Source organism: Pygocentrus nattereri, chromosome 18 (assembly GCF_015220715.1).
Source record: "Pygocentrus nattereri isolate fPygNat1 chromosome 18, fPygNat1.pri, whole genome shotgun sequence".
NCBI lineage: Eukaryota > Metazoa > Chordata > Actinopteri > Characiformes > Serrasalmidae > Pygocentrus > Pygocentrus nattereri.
The window spans coordinates 25,171,597-25,198,752 of record NC_051228.1 but is presented as its reverse complement, the minus strand read 5'-3'; the positions used below and the strand labels follow the sequence as shown (position 1 = coordinate 25,198,752).

Genomic DNA, 27,156 nt, shown 5'->3' with positions numbered 1-27,156 from the left:
AACTAAAAAGAAAGACAAGTTTTGTGTTTGCATAACTTGGGCATACTTCCTTCAGTACTTGAGGTGGAGACGCACCAAAAATACCAGTCAAACCTGCTGCACTGGATTAAACATGTAGGATGGTTACTACTCTTGTTTTCTTGGGCAATACAGATCCTCTGAAGTCATTCAGCAACATCTCCGTGCATGAACTAAAAGAAAGCCAACCTGCACATTTTAAAGATGAATATTTATTTACACCGTCATGTACGAATATACCTGAGTAATAGGTTTGTCCACAAGGCTCAAATTCATTCAGAACGTGTATTTACAAAGTGAAAGCTTCAAGCATCATAGGATTGTTAAAGTCGACAGTTAAACATCACGTGACCTATATTTGACTAGCCCTTTTTTGAAAACCTAACTATGCAACTGCTCTGAGAGTCAGTTATAGTTAAGTCTGCCAGATGTTCCTTCTCAGTTAGACACAATGATATAGATCCATATATACAGTATAATTACTCTTTCCCTGATCAAGAGACCATCATATCAATGCTGCTCCAAAGAATGTAGCTCCATTTATCCTTTTTTTTTTACTTGTCTATATCATTTGAACACAGCAGCTGTGTTGCATTAGCTTATAACTGTTGGCTTATATGACAATTTCGTCATTAACGGACTGACAAAAGTGCTCCAAAATCACAAGGAATAAAGTCACTTCACATTCATTTTAAATTTAAGAACATTTCTGCCTTCTCGTTCTATTTTTTGAGATCTTTTGAACAGCAGTGATATGTTATCTGTGTTATTATGTCATGTTGTATACTATAAAAGGATTTGGTAACATTAAAATAAATAACTTCAAACTGATTTGCTAGTACAGGTTCTCTTATGCATAGGCTACACTATGGAATCGGATGTTCTTTCAAAGCATGAATCTCAATCCTTCATGCCGGCCACTGCTGCAATCTCCTCATTAGACGGTCAGTGCAGGAGGAGAGTTGTGGCTCAAGCAGCTGTAAACAGTCATTCAGTTTAAAAGATTGTTATAAGAAACCTTCAGATGAAGGGCTTAAAAGTTCAGAGGAAGTTCAACGGTGATGTTTAGGAAGACAGAGGTGGGTAGTAACTAATTCCATTCACTTAGTTGCATGGACCACTTACTACAGTCTGTACTTTCCTTTTCCAGGCGATAACTTTTCTATTCAAGTATTTCTACCTGATTGTAATCTTTCACATTTTTTACGTTCCGATTCATTTGTTTCTGTCAGTTCACACCTCTTTCTTTGGAGCCGTAGCTCTATATTTAAGACCAAAAAGAGAAGGACAGCACCTAACATGCAGTTCTATATGGAGCTCAATACCTGCTTTACTTTGAACTGAGACATTATTTAACTGATGTAACAAACCTTACTCAAAGTCCTCTTACAGAAGAAGACCGTATAGGTGGGAGTGTGTCATTCTCAACCTGTTTGCTTGGGTTTGTTATAATAGGTAAACTGACAGAAATATCACTGCTATACTGCCCTCATAAAGCCTACAGACGGTTTACCCTATTCTCCCAAGTAAGAAAGCAAACATTTTTTGAACTATGTAGCTTAATATATCATCTCTGTCCAAAGAATAACAAGCATATCCATTTTTTGTTGATTTTTATTTTTCTACATAATTTGAACATGGCAGTTCTCCTTTACATTGTGTGAAAATTTCACCCTGAATGCACCAATAAAAATGCTCCCAAATTACTTAGAATAAAGTCTCTTTACATTAACTTACACTAAAAGTTAAGCCATCTCCTGTTACTTGTTTTTCTTTGGACATTGATGATATTCATATTTTGTATTTTTGAAGTATGTATTACCAAATATATTGTAATATTGTAAAATACTTTTTAAAACCTGATTTAAAACATACTTTCTTTATTTCTATTTATCTAAATAAATAGGTGTGGCACCCCTGGCCATGAGTTTTATTTCTGCGTCTGTCTCTGAAGCGTTGTTCCTCTTGGGAAGTTAGTGTTATAAAAGTGCCACCTTTTTATTTCTTGGCTTTTGATACCGTTAAGTATGGAAACGTCTGTGAGGAATCTACTTTTGAAAAAGATCTTCAGTAATGCTGCAGGACATTCTACAGGATTTCCATAACATACAGCCCTTACAGACAGTTTAATAACCTATAAACGGACAGACGATCACTGTAGTTTATTACAGAATTCTATGTCAGTATTATAGATTATGAAGGGAGTATGCAGCATTATATTAATCTCGTAGTTTTTACAGTCTTAATCTTCTCTCTGTAGTAATTTTCATACGGTTACTTCATTTAGCTTTTAGGGTGGTTTCACTTCATTCTGTCCTGAGACACTATTTCACTTTGGCTGCTACTTGGGTGGGCTCTCGCTACCTTTACCCACCTCTGCACTAAACAAACACCGTGTTTCACAAATCTGCGTCGTAGGGTTTCCCGCTGTAGGACGGGTTCACGGTTCCTCTGTACTGGCTCTTGGCTCTGGGGAAGTCCAGTTCTTCTCTGGGGTAAGACACGCTGGAGCTGGAGCTCGTGGAGGTCGGGACGTTGGTACGCGGGTAGGGCTCGGGTCTGGGTCTGGGTCTGGGCCTGGCGGTGTACCTGGTCGGGCCGGGGATTGTTACAGGCTGTTCTCCGCGGTTCTTCCCACCGCAGCAACTGCAAACACCCACGAAGAGCACGACGCCGGCTAGCACCTCCATGATGCCCCCTATGTAGCCCAGCACGATGCAGTAGCCCACCGTGATCCCCGGGCTGCTGGGGTTCGTGAAGGTCGTGGTGGTGTTGAGCGAGGGCAGCAAATGCGTGTACCACGCAATGGGGATGATGGTCAGCACACCCGAGCAGAAGATCAGCACGCCCCCGAAAGACGTGAGCGCCCAGCGCGGGGGTCGGTTCCGCCAGCAGCGCGCTCCAGGAGTGACCACTGCGAGCCCGATGAGGGTCACGATCAGCGAGGCCACCATCATGCCCTGCGCCACCGTGATGATCTGGTTGCTGAAGTAGGTCTGGTCCGTGCTGCGCAGGTTGCACGTAACGGAGCTGGACGTGGTGAAGCTCTTGCAGATGTCCCAGATGCCCTGGTTGATCACCGTGTCGCTCGACTGGCCGGACACGCTGGTCAGCGTGCGCCAGTTGGGCGCCACCGTGCTGGTCAGGTCCAGGATCCAGCCGCACGGAGACAGCACCAGGCCGAAGATGACGATGCCGGGAGTGCGCATTGTCGGTCCCAGCGCGGAGCTCAGCTCGCGAGCAGAAAAGAAAACAACTACGACTGTCTCGCGCGGTGCTTTTAAGTAAACACAAGGCTGAAACTCTGGGTGGGTCCCGGCGGGGGGTGTGGCGCGCAGCTCCCTGAAGCTGCTTCCGAGCGCGCAGTTTCGACAGCTGGACTGGACTGGGCTGGGCTGGTCAGCCACCACTGGTCGTTTATTTTCTTTTTTCAAAGTTCTTTCATGACAGCAGCTCAGTGAAGAGTTCAGCAGTGCATTAGTTCTTTAAGGCTTGTTCGATCATTCTTCAGGTCAGTGTGGCTTCGACAGCCGGGTTTCGAGAGAGCCTCCCTGAAAGAGTCGCAGTTAGACATAAAGACTCTTGTGTTTATGTGCGGGTACATTTTTCATTCATCAAGGTACAAACAATGTAAACGTTCCCTCAAAGGTACAGCAGTGGTTTTAAGGTCTAACTGTGTACCCTAAGTAAGTTTTTCCCCAGTGGAAATGTTCTCGTTTCTCCCTTTTCATAACCTAACATTTTAAAACAGAACAGAAACATTAAATTACAATATTGTACAATTATATTCCCTGACTGAAGCTACTGAGATCTACCCTTGAGAAGACCACCCCAGCGACAAGAGGGGTACTGCCTCAGTGAGTTTCACACCTTTTTGACTGTGGAATCACAAGGAAAGATCCCCGGTCAATAAAACAGTATTTTATTGTTTGTTCTCTCATTCTTTCTCTCCACTCGAAAACCTGAACCAACATGGTTCACTTCACAGAACAAACTGAAACTGAAAATATCAGTTACAGACTGAAGATATGTTGACATTAAATAAATGAATTGTGTTGTCTTTAAGTAACCGGTTTGTAAAGTGCATTTCAGTGGATAAAAGCTGTGTATGTTGATGCAAATAGAGCTCAGTTCCAACAAAATGTTTCAATTTTGTTCCATCAACACCTGAATTTTAGCTGAGGTAATAAAATCCTTTTAAACTGATGTAAGCTTGATTTGATGGAAATGTGTGGCATCATTAAATTCGTACAACATTGTATATTTTAGCGTAAAGGTGAAAGATTTACTGGCACTTGAATCTTTTAAAGTCTCTGTTAGTTCTTTACCCAGAGGCCCAGAAGGATAAGCGGCTTAGAAAATGTGTGTGTGTTTGTGTATGTGTGTGTGTTTGTGTATGTGTGTGTGTGTGTGTGTGTGTGTGTGTGTGTGTGTGTGTGTTTGTGTGTGTCAGTTCTTTATTCATTGCTGCTCTTCTGTGTACCTAAAACTTGTTTTACCTTCTTTAACTCAGACATTCAGATTATAATCCACGGGTGGATTACTGACCTGGCCAGCTGGTCTGCCCAGGGGTCTCTGACTGTTAGGTTCCTAAGTGGGCAGGGGCAGCTTGCAGGCTACAGAAAGTCCACTGCAGATGATTCAATTAATGAAATAAATGAAGAAAAGGCATCTGCCCTCAGGCCCCGAAACGCATTTCGAAACTCAGCACCAGCATTCATTCTTCATATTCCAAGTTTTGTTTTATTATCAATTCATGCAATATTATTGCCATGTTTACAGGCATACAAATGTTACAAATCATCGTGATGTGGACACAGTATCGGCTCGCTCACCTCACATTTCTCTCCTTCTTTTTTAACTGGTTCTATAACTTTCAGTTTTTATTTTCCTATTTTACAGAAGGATTGTTTTTGTTGTAGGAAGCCCCTCAGGTCTATGTAATAATCTGTGGTGTTGGTATCATCAGCACCTGACAACTTTCAACAAGTTCAAATACTGAGCCTTTATGAAAAGGATGAACAGTAGTACTACTGAGCTTCCTACAGCAATAAAGACAAACATATCTTTCTCTTTCTCACATCTGCAGCAGAAAACTTTCCAGCAAAAGTGAAATAGTCTCTTGTAAAATGTCTCTTAGCGAACTCAGCTTCTCATTCATCAGCTTCTTGTTCTAAGTTTCCCATTTCACCTTAAATGGCGCCTTTTCGTTAGCAACTAGCCAGGCAAGATTGCTGTCTCCATAGCTATGGTGACCAGCACTCTGCACACCCATATTTAGGATTAAAGGTTAGTGAATTTGCAGATTTACAGTGGTTAAGACCATTAATTGTTAAAACTATGTTAGAACAAACAGCAGAGCTTTATTTTACAGCAAAGGAGGATTCTTTTATTTTAACCTAAAAATCTAATTCTTCTGTGTAGCCACAACAGGGCAATAAAAGTGTGGCATGTTGCCGACTCCTGGCCTAGAGTATGTGATTCATCTATGCAATGTGCTCCAACTTTCGGAAAGTGAGAATAAAAGCAATATATTATCTACATGCTTGAAAGCTACACTCAAAATCAAACCACAGAGCAACCAGGACTGGGTCTAGAGATAGGCAGAGATGCCACTATTGAGCCCTCCGAGCTCATCTATGACTAGAGTTGAGGATAACAAACATGCATGGTGCCCATTGCCCAGTAGCTGCATTGGTGTGAAATCCAAGCAGAGATCTAGTTGAATCATTTGAGTCTGATCCAGGATCAGGTTCTCCAGAATTCTGCTGTACTGCATTTTCCATGAATGTTTGGGCAGGTTCCAGATCAGCTCTATCCTAAATTCTCTAGACTTAATTCAAGATAGCCTGACATCTAGTCAAAATGTCAAAAATATCATTTAAAGAGCAAGATTCTCTTACAAGTTCAGTAAGTTGTCATACACTTGGAAGCAATAACATTTTTTCTGTTAAAAAAAAACTATGTGTGGTGGGCTTACATTGAGCCCAATAATTATTTTCATTTGCATGGTGACAGAATGCGAGCACAAAACAGCAGAGAATATAGAAGTCCTTTGGAATGGACATACAGTTAGGCCCAGAAATATTTGGACAGTGACACAAGTTTTGGTATTTTAGCCGTTTACCAAAACATATTCAAGATACAGTTGTATAATCAGCATGAGCTTAAAGTTCAGACTCTCTGCTTTAATTTGAGAGTATTCACATCCCAATTGGAGGAAGGGTTTAGGAATTTTGGCTCTTTAAAATGTAGCTGCCTCTTTTTCAAGGGTCCAAAGGTAATTGGACAATTATCTTAAAAGCTATTTCATGGGCTGCATGGGCTATTCCCTCATTAATCCATCATCAATTAGACAAGTAAAAGGTCTGGAGTTGATTCCAGGTGTGGCATTTGCATTTGGAAGCTGTTGCTGTGAACCCACAACATGCGGTCAAAGGAGCTCTCAATGGAAGTGAAGCAGACCATCATTAGGCTGAAAAAAAGAAGAAATCCATCAGAGAGATAGCAGAAATGTTAGGAGTGGCCAAATCAACAGTTTGGTACATTCTGGGGAAAAAAGAGCACACTGGTGAGCTCAGGGACTCAAAAAGGCCTAGACGTCCACAGAAGACAACAGCAGTGGATGATTGCAGAATCCTTTCCATGGTGAAGAAAAACCCTTCACAACATCCACCCAAGCTAAGAAAACTCTCCAGGAAGTAGGTGTATCAGTATTTCAGTCTAACATAAAGAGAAGACATCATGAGAGCAAATACAGAGGGTTCACCACAAGGTGCAAGGTTGATTGGACATCACTTCACAGTGCAGATGGACAATGAGAAAGTAACCCAGGAGTTTAAGGTAAAGAAGTGGAATATTCTACAATGGCTGAGTCAATCACCAGATCTCAACCTGTTCGACCATGTATTTCACTTGCTTAAGACAAAACTTGAGGCAGAAAGACCCCACAAACAAGCAACAACTGAAGACAGCTGCAGTAAAGGCCTGGCAAAGCATCACAAAGGAGGAAACCCAACGTTTGGTGATGTCCATGAGTTCCAGACTTCAGGAAGTCATTGCCTGCAAAGGATTCTCAACATAGTATTAAAAATTAACATTTTATTGATGGTAAACTTAATTTGACCAATTACTTTTGAGCCCTTGAAATGAGGAGGCTTTGTAGAAAAATGGTGGCTATTCCTAAACATTTCATAGGATATTTTTGTGCAACCCCTTGAATTAAACCTAAAAGTCTACACTCCAATTTCATCTCAGTTGTTTAATTTCAAATCCAATGTGGTGGCATGCAGAGCCCAAATCATGAAGATTGTGTCACTGTCCAAATATTTTTGGGCCTAACCGTAATAATGAGCGAAAAGATGAACAGCTGCCCAGATAAGGTGTTTGAGAGTTTGACAGTGATCAGTGTGCGAGCTACTCAAATACTGTCTAACAAGAAGATCTATAGTAATACTATAAGAAACTATAATATTTCAATATCGTTGTACAACATCTACAATGTCTACAATGATCTAAAATCACCTTCATCAATTGTTAATCCTTAATCAACGAGTAAGTCTAGACATTCTTAATTATAAGTAACCTATAATATCTGTATCCTATCGTAGTGATCTATTGTAATTGTTCAAATGTATTATAGGTTCCTTATATGAATTATTTAGACATTCCTGTAGTATTACTATACATCTATATCCCATGTGTCAAACACAAGTTGTGCAGGTAAGGCCAGGCCCGTCCCACAATCCTATCCAGCCCTCAAAAGCATTTTAATTTTCTATTAATATTAGCCTGTTTCACAGTGTGCTACACTACAGTCCCCAGCATGCACTGCAACATAATGTGCTCTGACTCTCCAATCCCAACGACAGTCTATGGGACAGCAGTTACACCTCAATTCTGCACAATTCTGCACAATTCTGCACAAATCCACACTAGTCATATCACCAAAATGCCTTTCAGCTACAACCAATATAAACACCCAACATTAGCTCAGCAGCCTGCAAACTCCAGACTTGCAGAGTCCAAGTGTCAATGAATTCGCAACGAAAGGATGCCAGGTGACTAGTTCAAGCAAATAGGGAGATTTAACAGACCGAGCTCCTGGGGACATTGATATTTTAAATATTTCAAATGTCCATGTAATATTTTAAGGTCTACTACAAGTGTTTGTCTTTTACTGTTGAAGGTTTTGGATATTTTAAGTAAATAAGGACCAGTTCAGATTCTAGCACCACATTAATTAAAAATGAAATAAAGAAATCATTTTTCCTGGCCCACAGATTTGATGAGGTTTTTTAATATGGCCTTTGTACTAGGTGAGTTTGACACCCCTGATCTACATTAGGCAATATAAACAAAACATCATCCAAACAAGACTCACTCCTCAATCACAAATCAGCCTCATAAGAGTATGATGTGTTGACCAGTCCATTCCCTTGACTTCTCTGTGGGGAGTTCACATTGTCTTGAGAGGAAACTCCAGGATATGGTTCCTGGCTCATGCTGTTCTGGTTCCCAATGTCCCTCTGTGCTATCACTGCTCCAAACGTATTCCTGCTGCGCTTCTCTCCACGGTTCCGCCCATCAAAACATCTACGTATTCCTGCAAGCATGGCACCCCCGCCAAGAACTTCCATAAGGCCCCCCATGTAGCCCACCACGATGCAGTAACCAACACGGATATCTGTAGATGGTGCTTTGATATCTTGAAGCATGTGGGTAAACCACGCAATAGGGATGAGGGTGAGGATCCCAGAGAAGAAAATAAGAAAACCACCAACCCCAGTCACAGTCCAGTCTGGTGGTCTGTTTCTCCAACACTTCACTCCAGCTGCTACCACAACCATACCAATCAGGTTGACCACCAGAGACGTCACCATCAACTTTTGGCCAGTCGTGACCACTCGGTTGGAAAAGTATTCAATGTCCTGTTGGTTACAGTACACATTCCTGGATGTTGTGAAGGTCTTGCATATGTCCCATAGTCCTTGTTGCAGCACCAGATCTTCAGGTTGTTTTGTGATATGTTGGATTGTACGCCAGCTTGGCGCGACTGTGCTCGTCAAGTCCAAGATCCAACCGCAAGGTGCCAAGACCAGCCCGAAAATCAAAATCCCAGGAGTGCGCATTGGTGGACTATAAAGATTTGATCAGATACTTGTGGAAATAAACCTGCTGCAGCAGTAGAAACAGCAGTGGTAGTGGGATGTAGGTTGGAGTCATGACTGACTATTCAGCCAGGATGAAAAGCGCCTCCAGTTTCAGCAGTGTTTTGTTACAGTCTTTGGGGAATAAGAACCGGTCTGTATTAGAGTAGTTTGTGGGGTGATTGGCCTCTGCACGGAATACAGCAGTACTGTACTGACTTAGTAGGCTTACAAAACAAAACTGGAGCCAGATGTACCCGAAATTTAGCTCTTAATGTGGATTTTTCAAAATTTCACTGAAATGTCAACAAAAGTGATTCAGAGAGGTGTGAAATGGTGATGTGAAATGGCTTCTTGTGGAATACGTTTTTGTATGTAATGCTGATAACGATAAAAAAGTGGTAAAACTAAAAAAATTCAATATTATGCCTTACAACACCCCCCTGTACCTCTGTCCCCCCATGTACCTATTCATAAACATTTCATGTAATAACTTTCGCTGAGGCCTGTCTCATCAATTGCTATTACTGGCCATAGCTTGGGTTTCTCCTTTAGCTTAGTACATACATTTTCTACACCACGTTTTTCTCTAGAACCAAGGTACAAAATACAGGGGTTCTGGGGGGTTTGGGACCCCTAATTAACTTCTTGGATGCAATGAATGTTTGAAAATCTAAATTTTGTGGGGTCCATGTAAATAAACTTATTGTGATGTCATTGTAAAATGTGTAAGATCAATGAATGTATGGAAGAGCACATTACCAAGCTAAAAAAGAGCATTTCCAGAAGAAGACTTGTTAAACAAAACATTTTGCTGCTATTACGTTTAAGATCAGTGCCACTACAATGAGTGAGCAGTCAGCTAGTGCTGGATTAGCAGTTCAACATGGGACCCCCACCCTCACGCCCACCCCAGTGAAAATTGACTAAATTTAATGTGTAATTTTTATTGTGATTACTAGTCTGGAAAGCCGTGAAGGATATTTCATATATTTATATTTTTTTCATATATTTTCATATTTCATATTTCTTATATTTTCATAAAAGTTCAGTTTCAGTTTAGATATTTTGGGCACATATGTCAATGGTTGTAAAGTGTCTCGAAACTACTGCTACATGCCTGTCATTTCTGGCAGTCGGATTACGTCCCGTGATAATGCTATCTAACAGAATGCCAGTGGTTGTTACTCAGCAAATAAAATGGGTTTGATCAACTGTAAAAAATTCCTGACAGTCCAGATAGTTGGTCTTTCAGGTACAGTACCTTCATACAAAGATAAACCGCTGTACATTTAAGCAGTTATTAATATATTTCTAATACACTTCTTAAGTCTTGAGTTTAAAGAAAATAATAGAAAAGAAACTTGTACCAAGACAGAACAAAGCGCGGAATCAAGCTGAACCTGATTTTCGCTGTTGTTTCTCTTCCCAGGCTAATGGAATGATGACGCAGTTGGTTTACCATTGTGGAACCTGCTTGTTATTTCAGCACTCATGTCAGCCAGAGAGGTTTTTCTCACATCCAGTTTCAAAATCGTACTGTGCAATGTAACACCAAGGCCTTGACTTAACATAAGCAGGTGACAATTCTGTAAGCTAAGTTGCTAAATCTGTCCACACTGTTAGCATAGATTAGCCAGTGTTTCCCAAATACATCCTTGCATGTGGTTTTGGAGTGGCCTGAATTCAGATCCATTACTCGGGAATGCAAGTACTGAGAACAGTTAAAATACCTGGAAATGTTCTTGACTTAAATACATTGCATCAATTGGTGACTTGCCAGGAAGACTTTAGAGCCCTTTCTATCAGTGTAACATCACTGTGATAACTAATCTAATGTTCATGAAGCTTTCTGCACCAAAAAGGCCATAGTAATACTATCAAGTAACATTTGAATTCAGAAGATGTGAAAGTGATGTAATAAACATGTGACTAAATCATTATCGTTATTAAAGTAATGAAAAAATAAGTAATGAAAATATTCATGGACATACAGCCATATCACATGTTTATGAGACACTCTCTGTTCACATGTTCCACTTTGTTTATTCTTGCAAAAGTTTCTTCCCAGGAAATGAGGGCCATTCAGTCCAGGCCACCATCCCAGACGTCAAGAGGTCTCGAACCATGTGCCAGGATTATACAAAAGAAACATTCATTTTGTCACACATGGAGCAGTTTGACAGCTCCTTTGCTTAGAATGCATCTAATTATTTAGTTTTTCATCTTTATAAAACTGACTTCTTAAAATCCTACAAATGATTCAAAATAACTCACAATGATATACTGGCGTGTGTGTCTTCAGCTGAGGGCCCATAGAGCGCTCTTTGTCTCCACCTTGTGGTGATTCGAGTAACACTGATTTCTTTTGAAGCTGACTCTGACATAAAAAAAAACCTTTTTGTACTTTATTATAAAAGGCTTTGCCTTCTCAACGTTTTTACAAAGTATGGCCAGTATTGCCCATTATGTCATATTCCTACAGGTGGTCATTATAAAGTATATTGTATATTATTATTATTATTATTATTATTATATCATGTTATATAAGATGATGCCTATGTTATAATATACCACGAAAAACCCACATACAACCAGTATTTTGCGTGGATATTTTTGCATCAGCTGTATATATTGTTTGCCCTGATGTTTGTTATGTCTGTATATTTATTATGAATGTATGTGAACTCTCTGTTTATCTGCTCCTGCAATCCTCCCTCGCAAAACAGATTGTAACCTCAACAAGGTTTCAGCGAGGATTAAATAAAAGTTAACTAAATACATAAAAAGCAAAAGATCCACTCATGTATAAAATCCCAGAACAATAAAAGTAAATGAGGTTATATTTACTGTTGGCGTGTTCTATAAGAGACATGTCATGACGGAAACACGTTGGGCCTGAGTAATTCCGGACAGGCCACGCCCCCTGCGCTAACCGGCTCTGGGATTGGCTAACTGTATTTAGCGTACTGCGCTAGGATTGGATACTAGTCGAGGGTCCTGATCTACTTTCAGACACTTTCTTTCTGCCACCTTTATTTGTGTAAGCAAATGTTCCTTCCCATTAAATGATTTATCAAGCCCTACTTACCAAAGATGTGTTTAGAAAAGCACTGACAGCTAAACACGAGCAAGATGGACTTCTCTCGATGCCAGGCTGATAAAGTATTGTAATTTTTTTTTTATTTACAAAGCTATTGCTGAAGTATTGGCATGTAATGATAAAACAGAACGGTGCAGTTCTTAAAATATGAATATTACACGATCCAGTCCTAAAGCATGACGCCAGAGCTCTCAGCCAATCCTAGCGCAGGACGTCAAATCTTACAGCCAATCCTAGCGCAGTACGCCAGATCCAACTAGCCATGCTTGGAAAAGGAGACGGGGCTTGTTTGAAATAGGGGTGGGGAAAAAAGAAAGCGAAATTGTGGTTCATCACTGACAGTTTGTTCTTCGCAGCAGCGCGCAAAGTGCTCCAGCAGTCGTGGGGTAGCCAACAGTAGGAGAACAGCAGCCCAACAGCGCCGGGACCGCAAAATGAAGAACTGTCGTCCAGCAGTGAGCTTCTCGTTTGTTGTGTTAGCAGGTAGGTTTGTCTACAAAGTGTGAAGTTGTAAAGTTACTACGCGCTACTTCAACGCCAGTGTCGGCCAGTTTATGATGGACATAATGAAGGCGACAGCTTCACGGTTGATAGTGAGCTTTGCTTATTGAAGCACTGTCACTGATTGAGAATGAACCTGATGTAGTTTTGTAAGGATGTGCCGATCATCAGATTATAGATATGCTTTTGTAACCATCCCGTCATGAAACATAAAATGAATACTGAAGACTTTGTGTGGAAGTTAAGTGTATATCTAATGATCTCTCTTTAAGGTTTGATAATCAGTCAAGGATGCGCGACTGAAACACAAACCTATTCCCTGGGAACATCACTGTCACCTTCTTCATCACCACCACTAGCAACAACCTTAAATGAGAGCTCATCTGCAGAAACTGCTTCTCCGAAAACCACAAAACCTACATCCACGACTAGCTCGATATCTACTCATCCAACATCAGCTGAAAGCTCTCCATTTCCACCAACTGCCTCCACAAAGAAGTCAACTACATCATCTCCATTTTCAAGTACCATCTCCCCTCAAAGCTCACAGACTACACAACATGTCACCTTAAACCAGACAGCCAATGGGACAACTACACAGTCTGTGTCAACTTTGGCTGTAAATCACACCACAGGAACAGAGCAGTTCAACAGCACAAACACTGCAAATCTAACCACTGCCATGACAACAGGAGCGCCTACATCAGTGAGCTTGAACTCCACAACACCATCTTTCAATTCAACTACAAAAGACGTGAATTCTAGTACTGAAAGCAGTGCTCCTTCAACGAAACCTCAGCCCTCCACTTCAGCTATTCAGGAGACGTCAACAAAGATGGTAACAAAAACATCATCGGCGCAAACGAAACCTTTATCAAGCACAACGCAACACAAAACATCAAGTAAGCCAATCAACAGCCATCCTCCCAAGGCTCTGAGTTCAGGTAATGCCTCAGATTTTTATCTTTTGAGTCTAGGGCCTATACTTTGTGACATTTCTGAAACCTTTGATTTAACAAATACACTGATGGATGGAAAGGCTACAGACAAAATTTAAAGGGAAGGAAGAACTGTTCACTTTAATCTCTAACCCATTCCTGTCCACATCTGACATTTGACACTGATGGGATTTCATCACTTTTATCATGTTTTCTCTGTCATATATGACTACTTATTTGTAACAAAACAAAAGAAAATGCAAATTCATTAGTCAGTTAAAGCAAAGGATTTACTTGTCATAGAATATCAATAAAAGGAGTGCTGTTGGGTGTTTTCCAGGGTATAACCATACAAAATGTCATCATTTAAAATCAGAATCAGAACTAATTTTTTATCCTAATTATACTAAATTTAGTTCTTGGACATGATTGAGTTAAGACTACAAAGGTCACATTACTGCTACTACTATTACTGCTTCTAATATTACTACTGCTACTACTACTACTAAAAATAGTAATTATAATATACTTCATTTGAACTGAGCCTTCCTCGAGCCCACTTTACAACAGATTAAAGAATTAGGGAGGTGAGTGAATAGAAAGGTCCTCAGTTGTGCTTTTCTTAATGCTGGTCCTGAGGACGCCCTGCCTTGTAACTTTTTAACACACCTGATCCAGATCCAGGAGGGCTTGATAATCAGTATTTGGGTCAGGGAGGTGTGGAGGGGGCTGTCTGTAACAGTTACGTTTCTGCAATCTGTAAAAGCAGTAATCATTTTATTGAGCCATTACCCAGTACTGTGATATCATGGGGAAATGACTTCAGGAAAATGTTACCCAAAATTGCTTTGTTTGCAGTTTTAAACATGTCAAACCACAAATTTGCTCTGTAAAAGTACAAAGTATTTTGACCTCAACCTGCATATCTAACATCAGATGTCAGCGTGACCTAGATTGTTTACAACATCAGACATTAACACATTTCTTCTGATAACAAACGCCAAAAACTAGAGTCTAGTACTTTTGCAGTTGAAGCTATGTTAGCTAAATGCATAGAAATACATAGAAAACCACAGTTTGCCATTTTCTGTTACTAGTAACATCCTGAAGTGCAAAAGATAATTTGTCTACTAATAAATGAAGTTGTCCCTCAAACTTTAACCATTTGCCAAATGTTAATGTTTACCATACCTGTACCTTGTGCTCTTGTTGTTATGACTCATTTAAGATTAAAAAAATAAGCTATTCAGATTAACCTTAGGACATGCCTAGGTGATTATTGATATATTAAATATTAATTAAATTGCCTCATATGTCAGGATGACACAACCACAGAGCAACCACAGTCTTCTAGGCCTGCCCCACGCAAGCCTTTGGCTTCCTTTGGCTATGAGTCCAGTAGGCTATTGGTTCCAGTTTTATGGTTTTCGGTACCTGATCAAGATTGGTACCAGCAGGACCTAATGCTGCTCGATAGCGTTCTATCTGCGTTTGGTAACGTCTACAGCTTAAGCTTGCAGCAACAATCCTTTACTTGTCCAGGTGAAGATAAGATCACCAAGCACTATACATGCTCCAGAATGTTAACTAGAATGTTATGTCAGTGTGTGAATTGCTGTTTTTAGAATAACTACTTTGCAAAACGTTCACTAAGGTGACAAGCCAGTTTGGAAGCTAACGCTAAAAATATCAGCATTTAGGCTAGCATCTATGTTTTCCCTTATATTTTTACTTTTGTCTGAGAAAAAAATATTTTGTTTTATTCTCCATGTAATTCTGTGAAAATCCGGACATTTGTGTGGGTATACAAGAGTACAGACTGTGATGATCAGCAGCACCTGTTCCTAGTCTGTGGACTCATTAGACCTTAAAAAGGTGCCACAAAGAGGTTTTTGAGTGATGCTGTAGAAGAGCCACTTTTGGTTCCTTAAAGAGCCAACAAAGAGATTTTTGTGAGTGTGACCAACCTTTGAAAGGCTTAAAGAATCTTTACATCATATAAAGGTTCTGTACCAATTGAAGGTTCCTTCCTAGAGGTTCTTTAACCTTTAAAATGGTTGTTTTTACATGCTCAAAAATGGTTGACAAAAGAACCAGCTATTGAAAGGTTCTTTAGAGAATCACTAGTGGTTGTTCTATTGCATTGCGCAAGGAACCCTTTATGGCATCTTTTTATGAGTGTATGTACAAACCCAATTCTAAAAAGGAAAACAGTTAGGACAGTTTGCGAAATGCCAATGAAAAACAGGAAGCAGTGATTAGTAACATTTTATGTTTTATTCTATGAACTTGATTTTTTTTTTTGTAAATATATGCTTGTTCCACAACTGCAACACATCCCAAAACAATTTGGGACAGGAGCATGTTTACCGCTGTGTTACACCACCTGTGTGCACCCACTAATACGCTGCCATACCATGACCAACACTGGTTTTTTATGCTGGTAACAAAGTGTATGGTCCTTTACGTGATGTCTGTTATTTCTATAAATAGTCTGAAAGGTTTACTTATCAGACCACAATACGTGTTTCCACTGTGCATCAGTCCTTTTCCTGAGGAGCTGAAGCCCAGAGAAGTAGCCAGTGCTTCTGGACATTGTTGACATATGGATTTCACTCTGCCAAGTACAGTCTTAATATGCCATTGTTTAATGCAATGACAACAATCTTATTCACATCAGTAAAAGAAATCCTGTAAATGTTTTTTGGCCTTGCTTTTTGTGCACAGAGGTTTTTCCAGATTTCCTGAATCTTTTGGTAATACTATGCACTGTAAAGATTAAAATGCCTAAAATCCTTGCAATCACTTGTTGAGGAACTATGGGCTGATGCAATTTTGCTAAAGCAAGGAGCCTTGAACCATCCTCAGCCTTTCCCAAATAGTCTGTTTATACCCAAGCAAATTTACAGAATCACTCTTAAAATGTTTTCTGTCCATTTAACAGTAATTCTTTGTCTTAAATTGCTCCTGTCTTTACTTTTTTTGGAACATGTAGCAGGCATCTATTTCAGAGTGGGTGAATATTTACAAAAACAATGACGTTGATCAGGTACAGCTGTAAATATATTACCTTTGTACTGCTTTTGTTTAACTATAGGTCAATGTGGAGTCACAAATCACCGCTTTCTGAGTTTATTCACATTTCACATACTGTCTCAACTGTATATGAACTGGGTTTGTATATACTGTAGGCCTCTCTGTTTTGTCTTGACAGAGTGGTTAGCTGTTGACCTGTTTCTGTAATCTCTACAATGACTTTGGCCTACTACGACTTGACTAGTTTACTGGATTTATGATTGTTTCTACTTATATAGATGGTTCAGTGTGGATTGTTCACTCGCACGCTACAACCTCTGGCTCACCTCTGTTGCTCAAATCATGGTTTATCAGTTAAAAGAACCTTGGCAGTTACATGTGTCTGTTTTTGACCACTTGCTCATTAGAAGAATTGTGATAAGTGTTTGGCACAGTCCTTATAAACATGTAAGATATGAAGATCCTGAATTTGACTCATTCAGTAACCTCATGCTAAGGATTGAAACTAACCAGAAGTCAGTTGACAATGCTTTGGCTGTTTTTGTGTTTCCTCTACAGCAAGTGTCGCAGCCATAGTCATCGTGTTCATTATCCTTGTGATAGTCTTATTTGGTGGAGCCTATTACTTCAAAATGAGGTAAGCAAGGTCTTATATAGTGAGTATACTGCAAGTCATTGCAGTTGGTACAAAATCTCCACAGTGATGTTTTTTGTAGGGGAAGGATAAATGTCCTGAACTTTAATGGTCTGTAAATTAATGGGAGTCATTTTTTTGAGCCATTTCAGTTGGTCCATTTCTCATGCTTCAATGTAAATTGCTTTATAAAAAAATTGTACTTGAGTATTATTTCAAATTGTATACTTGTACGTTTATGGCATTTTTCCACTGCATAATGTACTAGAAACTTTGGCACCACAAAACAGGGAATGTGCTTTTGTCCTTTGGCTACCAGTCCAGTAGGCTATTGGTTCCAGTTTCATGGTTTTCGGTACCTGATCAAGGTTGGTACCAGCAGGACCTAATGCTGCTCGATAGCGCTCTCCTCTGCATTTGGTAACACTTACAGCTTAAGCTTGCAGCAACAATTTAGCAAATCCTTTACTTGTCCAGGCGAAGATAAGATCACCAAGCACTATACATGCTCCAGAATGTTAACTAGAATGTTATGTCGGTGTGTGAATTACTATGCAAAACGTTCGCTAGGGTGACAAGCCAGTTCGGAAGCTAACGCTAAAATATCAGCATTTAGGCTAGCATCTATGTTTTCCCTCATATTTTTACTTTTGTCTGAGAAAAAAATTCTCCACGTAATTCTGTGTAAATGTGGGCGTTTGTGTGGGTATGCAAGAGCAGAAAAACACATACTGTATTAGCTAGTGTTAAGCTAAGCTAACTATAAAGTGAGATGGCTAATGCATTAGTTCACGCTATCAAGGGAAAACAAATGGAGGTTTTGCTTGATTCTTCTTCAGAGTGAATGAAGATGTTTTTTGAGTGTGTACATACAGATCAGTGCAATATTGTTTCATGTTATGGCATCTGTCTTTGGCCGTGCTGCTATGAGGAGCTTAGGGGGATGTCTCTCGGGGGGGACACCTCACTCCTGGTTTAAAAAGGGACTGTGGTAGCAGTTGTGGTTGTTGCTAATGTTGTTAGCTGTGTTGCTTGGTTTAAATTGTGTCCTAGGAGGGCTTTGCAGTTATCTAGTGGTTAGAAGTGTCTACCCTCCTTAAATATTGTGCCACCCCTTCTCTGTGTTTCATTTTGGGAAGAGCTGGACTGGGCATTTCCTGCTGCCTGTTAAAGTGCCCGCTCTGCCCCGACGCTGCAGTGTTAGCCAGTTAGCAGTCATTCTGATGGTGGTGCTGGTGGAAAATGAACAAGAGCTAGTTTTGTTGGACCCTTTGGGCCATTTCTTGTTTCTGAAAATGCAGTGGATAAAACAACTTACTCAATTTCATTTCCAAGAGGAAAAAAAACATACTTACATTTTCATTTAGGCATTCAAATTACTTGTCAGTCAGTCAAGTTCCAGAGCATTTTCATTTATTCTTTTATTAGCTGTGCAAGCTGCCCACTGCTATGCTAATTTGTCTGTGTGTGGAGACCAGTACTTACTTATTGTAGTCACTGCATCACACGCCACCAAAGAAAATGACTTTTTACTGTTATATACTATGTATATATGCAATATATACATAGTATATAACACATATATATAGCAGTATGTGCAATGTAGATTAGGGGTGGGAAATATGATGATTTTTTAGTGATACAACTAGCATATTTTGTCTATGTCAAAGTATTGTGATATGTGTCATGTATTGTTAAAGTTTGTACTTTTTTCCATATCACCCACCCCTAATGTACAGTTTTTTACTTTCACAGGCTCCATGCTTCCACTTTTAACTAAGTACAAATGTAAATCCTCCAATGTAAAGTGCAGCTGGCTTTTTCAAATAATACAAAAAAATAAACACAATTAGTTATGAGGTTTTGATATGATACCGACAGAGTATTCCATCTTTATATAGCTCCTTCTTCTCTGTTGACGCAAATTAGTTTCCCGAACGATTAGAGAGCTTAAAAGTTCACATGTAGTAAACTGTGTTATCAGCTTATGTCCCAATCAGCTGTCCAATAGCAGTATAGGTTGCATTCTTCAATGTTAATTTACATGTCATAAAAGCCTAACATTTTAGTTATGATGTTATAGATTAACTAGTAGTCCATGCCCTCATGTGTTCTGTCTCTATGTGACAGGCGACCTTCCTACGGCCGTCTTCTGGACGACACAGAGTATGGATCAGTTGGCAATGTCCTTAACCCCATGTTTGAGGGCTAAGGGTAGAACTCACCCTGCTCCAGTGATCTTTATGCAGGTGTCAGCATTTGGACTGTAGGAGTCCAAATCTTCTACTCCCATCTGCTACTTTGGGCAAGAAGAAGGTGTGCGATCTGACAATCAGTGCCGTCTGCTGTTTTTCTAATGAATGTGATATTGTGTGATTGTTATATAGAACCACATCACTGGGTATGTAAAATGTGATTTTATTAGAAATGAGTCAATAGATTTGAAGTGATAAATGATTGAAAGCTTTCGTTTTTTTATTACTTTGAAAATTCACTGCAAAAAAACGATATCTTGGTGAGTGAACTCATCTTAAATCTAGTCAGTATACAGTTGTATGCAAAGGTTTGAACAGGTTTTGGGATTACATGTTTTGTTGATTTTCTAAGTGAAAATGCACACATCCTCTACAGAGAAAACACTTCTGCATTTTTTAATGCACAATTACAGTTAATTTGCTGAATTAAACATCCATCCATCCATCCATCCATCCATTTTCTAAGCCGCTTCTCCGTCAGGGTCGCGGTGAATTAAACATATTGGCTGAAAAAATAAAACATAAAATCGTGCCTGTGCAAAAATTACATCACATTTTATTTTGTATTTTCTATCCAATATATTTTACCATTTTATTTACAATATAATTAGCCCAGCAAATAAATAGTGCTCAGCAAATTTGCTCTAAAGCGCTAAACTATGCAGTAAAATTTGCAGGAATATACTATATTGTGTCCCTTATAGAGGCTGTTAGCTTATTTTCATGTCACGTGACCAGGGTGTTCAAACTTTTACATATGACTGTACCTATTATCTCTATTTTCTTACTATTAGTAAAATTGTCTCATACTATTGACAGATAATTAGGGGTCCAAGCCCAAATGTGCTGGATCTCTACTGTTTTTGTTCAGGTTTGGATAAATAATTTTTCTCTCCTAAAACAAATCGTGCAGACCAAACCGTAAGACCTACAAGCATGAAACCTGTTCTATAGGCAGTACTTTATCCCACTACTCAGGCACATGAAATGAGCTTGATTGGCTACAAAAGAGTGTTTTACATTTTGGCTCACACGTAAAACTGGAAAACCTTCCTAAAAATATATATATTTTTTGATATATGATATATTCTGTTATAAATACTTTGAATAATATATTATTATTATTATTATTATTATTATTATGGCATTCACAGTTTGAGCCAGATTGGCCTTCATTGGCTACAGGTAAAATGAGCCTGAAAATAATTCAATTGCTATTATTTTCTTCTTAAACTTTTTTTTGGCAACCGCAAGTTATGTTAGAAATTTGAATGCTTGTCTGCCATTTTCGCTCATATGTTCAATTTCTGCACCTTAATATACTAGTGTCACTAGGTCAGTATTTGGGTACTAAACTTGGTCCATAATCATAACATAAAGTACTTTTGATTAAATCTGACTCCCTATAATTTGTTCTCTGTCTGTGAAAAAACCCTAGTTTGACGTATTAGACCTCATTAATCTGATTTGTGCATGGATCCTGCAGATTGCCGCTTGCCAAGGTATGATTTTATGGAGCATAGATCAGGAATTAGATATTAAATATGTTTTTTGTACATTTATGTGCATTGTTTCTGTTATTAAAAATTAATTTATGGTTTTGTTTTTTTGTCATTCATTACTTAATGTACCAGTCAGGAACTGTTGTAATTAATAATGATCAGGCGTATTGACATGTGCCCTGTGTAAATAGTTTACTTATCATTGTATTTTCATTTTAATCACTTGTCATTGTATTTGTGATTCCTGGGTGTTTAAAATGGTTTTAACTCTTAATTAAGCTTTCCTTGTTTTTTGTGCAGATTACAGCATGCTTGTGTATTTTTAACATGTTGTTCTATATCATCATCATTTTTATTTATATTGTGCTTTTCCGATACTCTAGGACAGTATATAAGAAATAGAGACCACACTAATAGCGCAGAAAATCAAGCAGTACTGTATTATTTATTCAGAATTGATCACCCTCTTCTAGGTTAGCTTCAGTGAGCTAATCAGCTTTCCAGGACAATTTGTAAGGCGAAACCTTTGTTGTTGACGTTTAAACATAACATACAAAAAAATGTAATAGTTGCTTTGTCTGGCTATAAAATCACTTTAATCATCCTGTAACAGATGCAAGTGTCTCATTTCATGAAACAACCAATCAAAACACCCATCCTCCAATCAAGTGACTCCAGGTTGGTAGCTTTCCATTTTGTTTCCTAAGCCATGACATATTGTTAGATTGTTAAAGCCGTTTCTGTAACCAGCTGGGTTTCCCAGCCAGCTATTGCTAACGGCTTTTTAAAATGCCTGCTCGTTGCACCATTTATTCTTCTAGCCTTCTGATATTGTTATCTACATAGATTCAGATTCATTTTCTCCTCACTTGATGCTTGAGCTTAGATTATTTTGGAATAAAAATGATGAAAAGTATTACAAAAGGGGAGACTGAGATGCACTTTTTGATGAACTTGCACTTTTTTGGACAGAATGAGTAAGATATGAAGTGGACTGTAATCGTTATGGTAACCTAAATATAAAGTTTCAAAGACTTATCATACACACAACTTAAATATGTAGTAAAGAACCCTAGATAGATAAAATGCAGATTATATATATGTGTGTAAATTAGCAACGAGAGTTGGAAAAAATACATGAAAACAATTCTGCAAATATGTAAATCACACTTTATAGCAAGAATAGAATGGTGTATCAAAAAATATGTGCTACTATTTTAGTGGATTATTTGGATGTGTTGAGTACAACTTCTGTGTGTAACTGTCAGGTTGCACAGAAATTATGTAGCAGGCAATGCACAGCATGCAACGCATTGCCTGAAAGTTTTGCTGTGCAGAGCAGACGTAAGTTGATGTGGAGATTTCCACCTAGAAGAAATGGCAAAGCCAAGTGGACGAGGGTTTGTTAAAACCCGTATTGAAGTGGATGGTAGATAGTGGCGTTCTAATCAGCACAACTTAACATTAGTGGAGGCAACAGATGAGACAATGTTTCACAGTTTTGGGCCTTCAAAACAAGCACAAGTGTGCATTGAAAATGTGATCTGATTCCTCCAAATCTACTTTTATTCACTGTCTCAAATATGTGCACCTTCCTGTCCTTTTCTCTTCATGGTATTATCACTGACTCATAATCACAGCTGTGTTCCTTCACTTTCCCGCCCTCCATTCATCTTAAGACAGTCTGTCGGTTGAGAATAATTTTTTTCAACCTTCAAAAAAAAAAAACCGAACAGATGAGAGTTTTATTTGCTTGTCAATATAATGATAGGGATTAACAGACAGCGTGCAATTACACATGGAAATGGTCAAGGCTGTTATTAGAGACTAAAATAAACCACTAAGCAAGAGGAGGAGATGGAGTCACAACATCTGGCCATCAGATAGACTCAGTGCTGCTTGTAGCAGTTTTGTGAAAGAAACTGTTTCGTTCCTTTCTCTGCCCAATGAACATGCTACACTGTTTACTGACTCATTTACCACCTCTGCTTCCTGTTTGACATACAACCTGATTCTAAGCACAGTTTCAAACCCACATGAAAACGTCAACAGGTTTTTGTAGCCCACATGCTGGAAGTGTGCTCAATAATGCTTTAATGTGCATCAACACATGTAAGCAAGTCTCTAAGTATAGTGAATGAGTTGATTCTGAGCAACTGGGAAAATAAAAGGTGGGCAGTGTTATAAAGGAGCAACAGGTTATTTTGAAGCACCGCATAGTTGATGAGCCAAAAGCCGTTGGGCAAGAAAGCGATGCTTTTCCTGTATGAAAACACCGTCATCTTCATTTCCTTTTTGTGTGGTAACTGAAACCTGCTTTGGCCTTTAGATTCAAGAGATTTAAAGAAGTTCTAGTTGATAAACAGTATTCATTCACTGAAAATAAGGTAGATATTTTAACATGATTTAAATCATTAAGATTATTAGAATTAGGAGTTCACATTTTCCTCTTAAGACTTATTCAGTAATTACCATGAAACTAATCTTTAAGAGCGAAGAACTGGAGTTTGGACCTACAGGCAGGCCCCTAGGGTTTAAAGGGGAATTTTTCTAAAGAAGATAAACAAAGGTCATTCAGAGTGATTTCATGTGATTAAACAAAGGTCATTCAGAGTGATTTCATGTGATTAAACAAAGGTCATTCAGAGTGATTTCATGTGATTAAACAAAGGTCATTCAGAGTGATTTCATGTGATTAAACAAAGGTCATTCAGAGTGATTTCATGTGAAATGCTACATTCTAGAAAAGGAATTACTTGCAGTGGTGATGATAGGAACCAAAAGTCTCAGGAATTGAATCCCTTTAAAAGCTACCTCATAGACAGTTATTACATGAAATGGTTATTAAAAATTATGTCCTGATACCTGAGACATTTGGCACCATAAAAGTGCCAACAGAGTTCTTTTGAGCATTGCCACAGAAGAACCCTGTTCAGATCCCTAAAGAACCTTTCAATAAATGGGTGAAAATGTAATGAGATCTATGAGTGTGAAGAAACTTTTTGAAGTTACTCAGAAGTTCCATAACAGTTAAAGTTGTTTCCTACAACCGCAGGTCCAATTGTTTATAAGAGTGCACCATCAAAAATAGCATCATTTTTAAAGAAAATACAATGAATTATCAATAATAATCCCATGTAGTTTGGGTTTAAGTACAGGTTAATATTTGATGTCAAAGTCAAGATTATTTTTGTCAAACAAGGGAACAATATCATGCGTTAACAATGCAATAAATTTCATAAAAGCGTTTAAAACCCAACCATTTAGATTTCCATTGAAGGTATAAGAGTCTAAGGGGTTAACATGCTCTGTGGAATGCATTTGTTCTCATGAGCACCCAGTGAACGTGCACACATTAGTGAAAACAGGCCTGACTGGGTGGTTAAAGCACACAGAGGGAACTCACAACACTAATGAGGGGGTGCAGAAGGGAAAGAGCCTAATAGCCGTAATGATGACACATGTGGCTGTTGTTCCTCTGACACTGTTGTTCTTGCCGCATGTGTCCTCTAGCGGTGCACACATGAAGTGGTGAAACATGACGCAGTTACTGAAATAAACACAAAGTGAAATAAAAGGCTAACTACAATTACACCAGGACACTACTTTTCAATGTGTCTTTAACAGTATAAAAGAGGGATGGTGCCAGAAAAATGTATAATCTGATTCTTATGTACAAGAACTGTGCAGCTTCATAAATGTTTGTAATTCCAAGTAATTAGCACGCTGTCAGAATAGAAAATACTGTGTGAATCTACTTTGAAAGGTACAGAATAGTGCTTAAGGCCCAAATGTGTACCTTAAAGGAGAAGTATTTTACTGTTTTTCTCAATTGAATATACTTATACTAATATATCTGCATTCTTTGAAAGAAATTCTTTAAATTCAGTTTTTTACATTGTGTGTTTTAACCTAGAATTTACTCATCTGTGAAGAAAGGCTTGTTTTCTGGGCATTGACTCTATGTTCAAATGAAAGGTCTCTCACTGGCTGACTCCATGGGGGTGTGACGGAGCAAAATGTGTGGGGGCGCCCGCAAGCGAGTCCACATTGAATGGGAGTGAATAGAGCTAAATGGCTAAAAACAAGAAGTTAAAATAGTTTCTAATCACTTTCCCAGAACTTTCATTCGATTTTAGAAAGCAGTAGGATGTGTTTCACTAAAAAAGCAGAGAAAACTTGCCTGTATGCTTCCTTTTTTAAACAGCAAATGGGATTTGGTCAGTCATTTTAGTGAAGTCAAGTCAAGTCAGCTTTGTTGTCAATACTACAATATGTACAGGACATACAGTGTACTGAAATTGCATTGAGAGTTGGGCATCCTGACAGCCTAGTGGATGAAGCTGTCCCCCAATCTGCTGGTCCTGGCCTGGAGACTCTGCAGTCTTCTCCCTGATGGCAGCAGGCTGAAGAAGCTGTGTAGTGGGTGAGTGTGATCACCTGCCATGCAGAGGGCTTTTCGAGCGAGACGGGAGCTGTATATCTCTTGGAGGGGAGGGAGGGAAGTGCCAACGATCTGCTCAGCTGCTCTCACTATGCACTGGAGTGTCTTGTGGCAGGACATGGTGCAGACGCCGTACCTCTGTAGAAGGTTCCATCAAGATGATGGGGGCTAGGGCTCTGGCTCTTCTCAGTTTTCGGAGGAAGTAGAGGCGCTGATGAGCCCTTCTGGCCAGTGATGCTGTGTTGTTGGCCCAGGAGAGGTCCTCTGTGATGTGCATGCCCAGGAGATTGGTGCTGTTCACCCTCTCCACAGCAGCACCGTTGATGGCCAGAGGAGCATGGTGGGTGCACATTCTCCTGAAGTCCACAACGATCTCCTTCAACATTCTTCTCAATGTTCAGATGAAGATTGTTGTGTCTAAACCACAAGGTCAGGCGGCTCACCTCACTCCTGTGTTTGTCTCATCATTTTAAACTCCTATAACTATACTTTAAATTTATATTTTAAATATATTTCTTATGTTTTAAACTCCTATAACTCAAATGCTCTTCAAATTTAACAATGGTGTTAAAATATTTAATATTTCTCAGTGTTCAGGAAAAGAATGGATTCTTTTACACTAGAAATGTTGAAGCATTAGGGCGGCACGGTGGCGTGGTGGGTAGCGCTGTCGCCTCACAGCAAGGAGGGCCTGGGTTCGATTCCCCAGGTGGGTGATCAGGGTCCTCTCTGTGTGGAGTTTGCATGTTCTCCCCGTGTCTGCGTGGGTTTCCTCCGGGTTCTCCAGTTTCCTCCCACAGTCCAAAGACATGCAGTCAGGCCAATTGGACATGCTAGATTGCCCCTGAGTGTGAGTGTCTGTCTGTGTCTGTGTGTCTGCCCTGCGATGGACTGGCGGCCCATCCAGGGTGTATCCTGCCTTTCGCCCGAAGACTGCTGGGATAGGCTCCAGCACCCCCCGCGACCCTGACGGAGAAGCGGCTTAGAAACTGGATGGATGGATGGATGTTGAAGCATTTATAAACTATGATTTTGCTCGAATGCTCCATCTTAACCAGTTCACTTTGGACTTGCTCGGAGTGCCCTTATGGAGGCTTCATGGATGTTCATGAGGTCAATGAGCGTGAACAACCAATGAGCTGCACCGCGCACCAACCAATCAGTACTCACTGGCAGTAACACCAGCCTTCTGCTGCCCAAAACCGATTTGCTGTAGAAAAAAAACAAAACATATAGGTGAGTTTTCTCTGGTTTTTAGTCAAATACCTCCTTCTACTTTCTAAAATTAAAGGAAATTCTGGGTGAGTGATTAGAAACAATTTTCATTTTCAGCTGTTGAGCTCCATTTACTGCCATTCATTGAGGACCCGCCCCATGGCGCCCTCTAGTGTTTAGCAGCTATTTTTGTGATATAATGGGGAAACAGGAAGTGGCCAGGCTCCTCATAAACTGGCTCTGATGGAGTGTCATGGAGTAGCATCAGATTAATTTCCCCCAAAATTCATGTCCCCCCCTACAATCAGGTCCACAAGAGCTGGATTCACTTAACAGAAATCAACGCTATTCAGCAATGGAA

The 27,156-nt window shown here is 39.5% G+C and overlaps 3 protein-coding genes across 3 annotated transcripts; 1 reads left to right on the top strand and 2 right to left on the bottom strand.

Moving 5' to 3' along the window:
- Positions 1 to 210: 210 nt before the first annotated feature.
- Positions 211 to 3,247, bottom strand: LOC108428874 (claudin-23-like). Its single transcript, XM_017700227.2, has one exon. It carries the CDS (start codon positions 3,225 to 3,227, stop codon positions 2,418 to 2,420), a length of 810 nt encoding a protein of 269 aa, XP_017555716.1. The 5' UTR covers positions 3,228 to 3,247; the 3' UTR covers positions 211 to 2,417.
- A 5,161-nt stretch (positions 3,248 to 8,408) lies between these two features.
- LOC108428841 (claudin-23-like) lies at positions 8,409 to 9,149 on the bottom strand. The gene has a single exon (XM_017700179.2). It carries the CDS (start codon positions 9,147 to 9,149, stop codon positions 8,409 to 8,411), a length of 741 nt encoding a protein of 246 aa, XP_017555668.2.
- A 3,462-nt stretch (positions 9,150 to 12,611) lies between these two features.
- parm1 (prostate androgen-regulated mucin-like protein 1) lies at positions 12,612 to 20,024 on the top strand. Its single transcript, XM_017700229.2, has 4 exons — positions 12,612 to 12,753; positions 13,044 to 13,715; positions 17,304 to 17,382; positions 19,510 to 20,024. The coding sequence occupies exons 1-4, from the start codon at positions 12,705 to 12,707 to the stop codon at positions 19,589 to 19,591; spliced, it is 882 nt and encodes a 293-aa protein (XP_017555718.1). The 5' UTR covers positions 12,612 to 12,704; the 3' UTR covers positions 19,592 to 20,024.
- Positions 20,025 to 27,156: the final 7,132 nt, after the last annotated feature.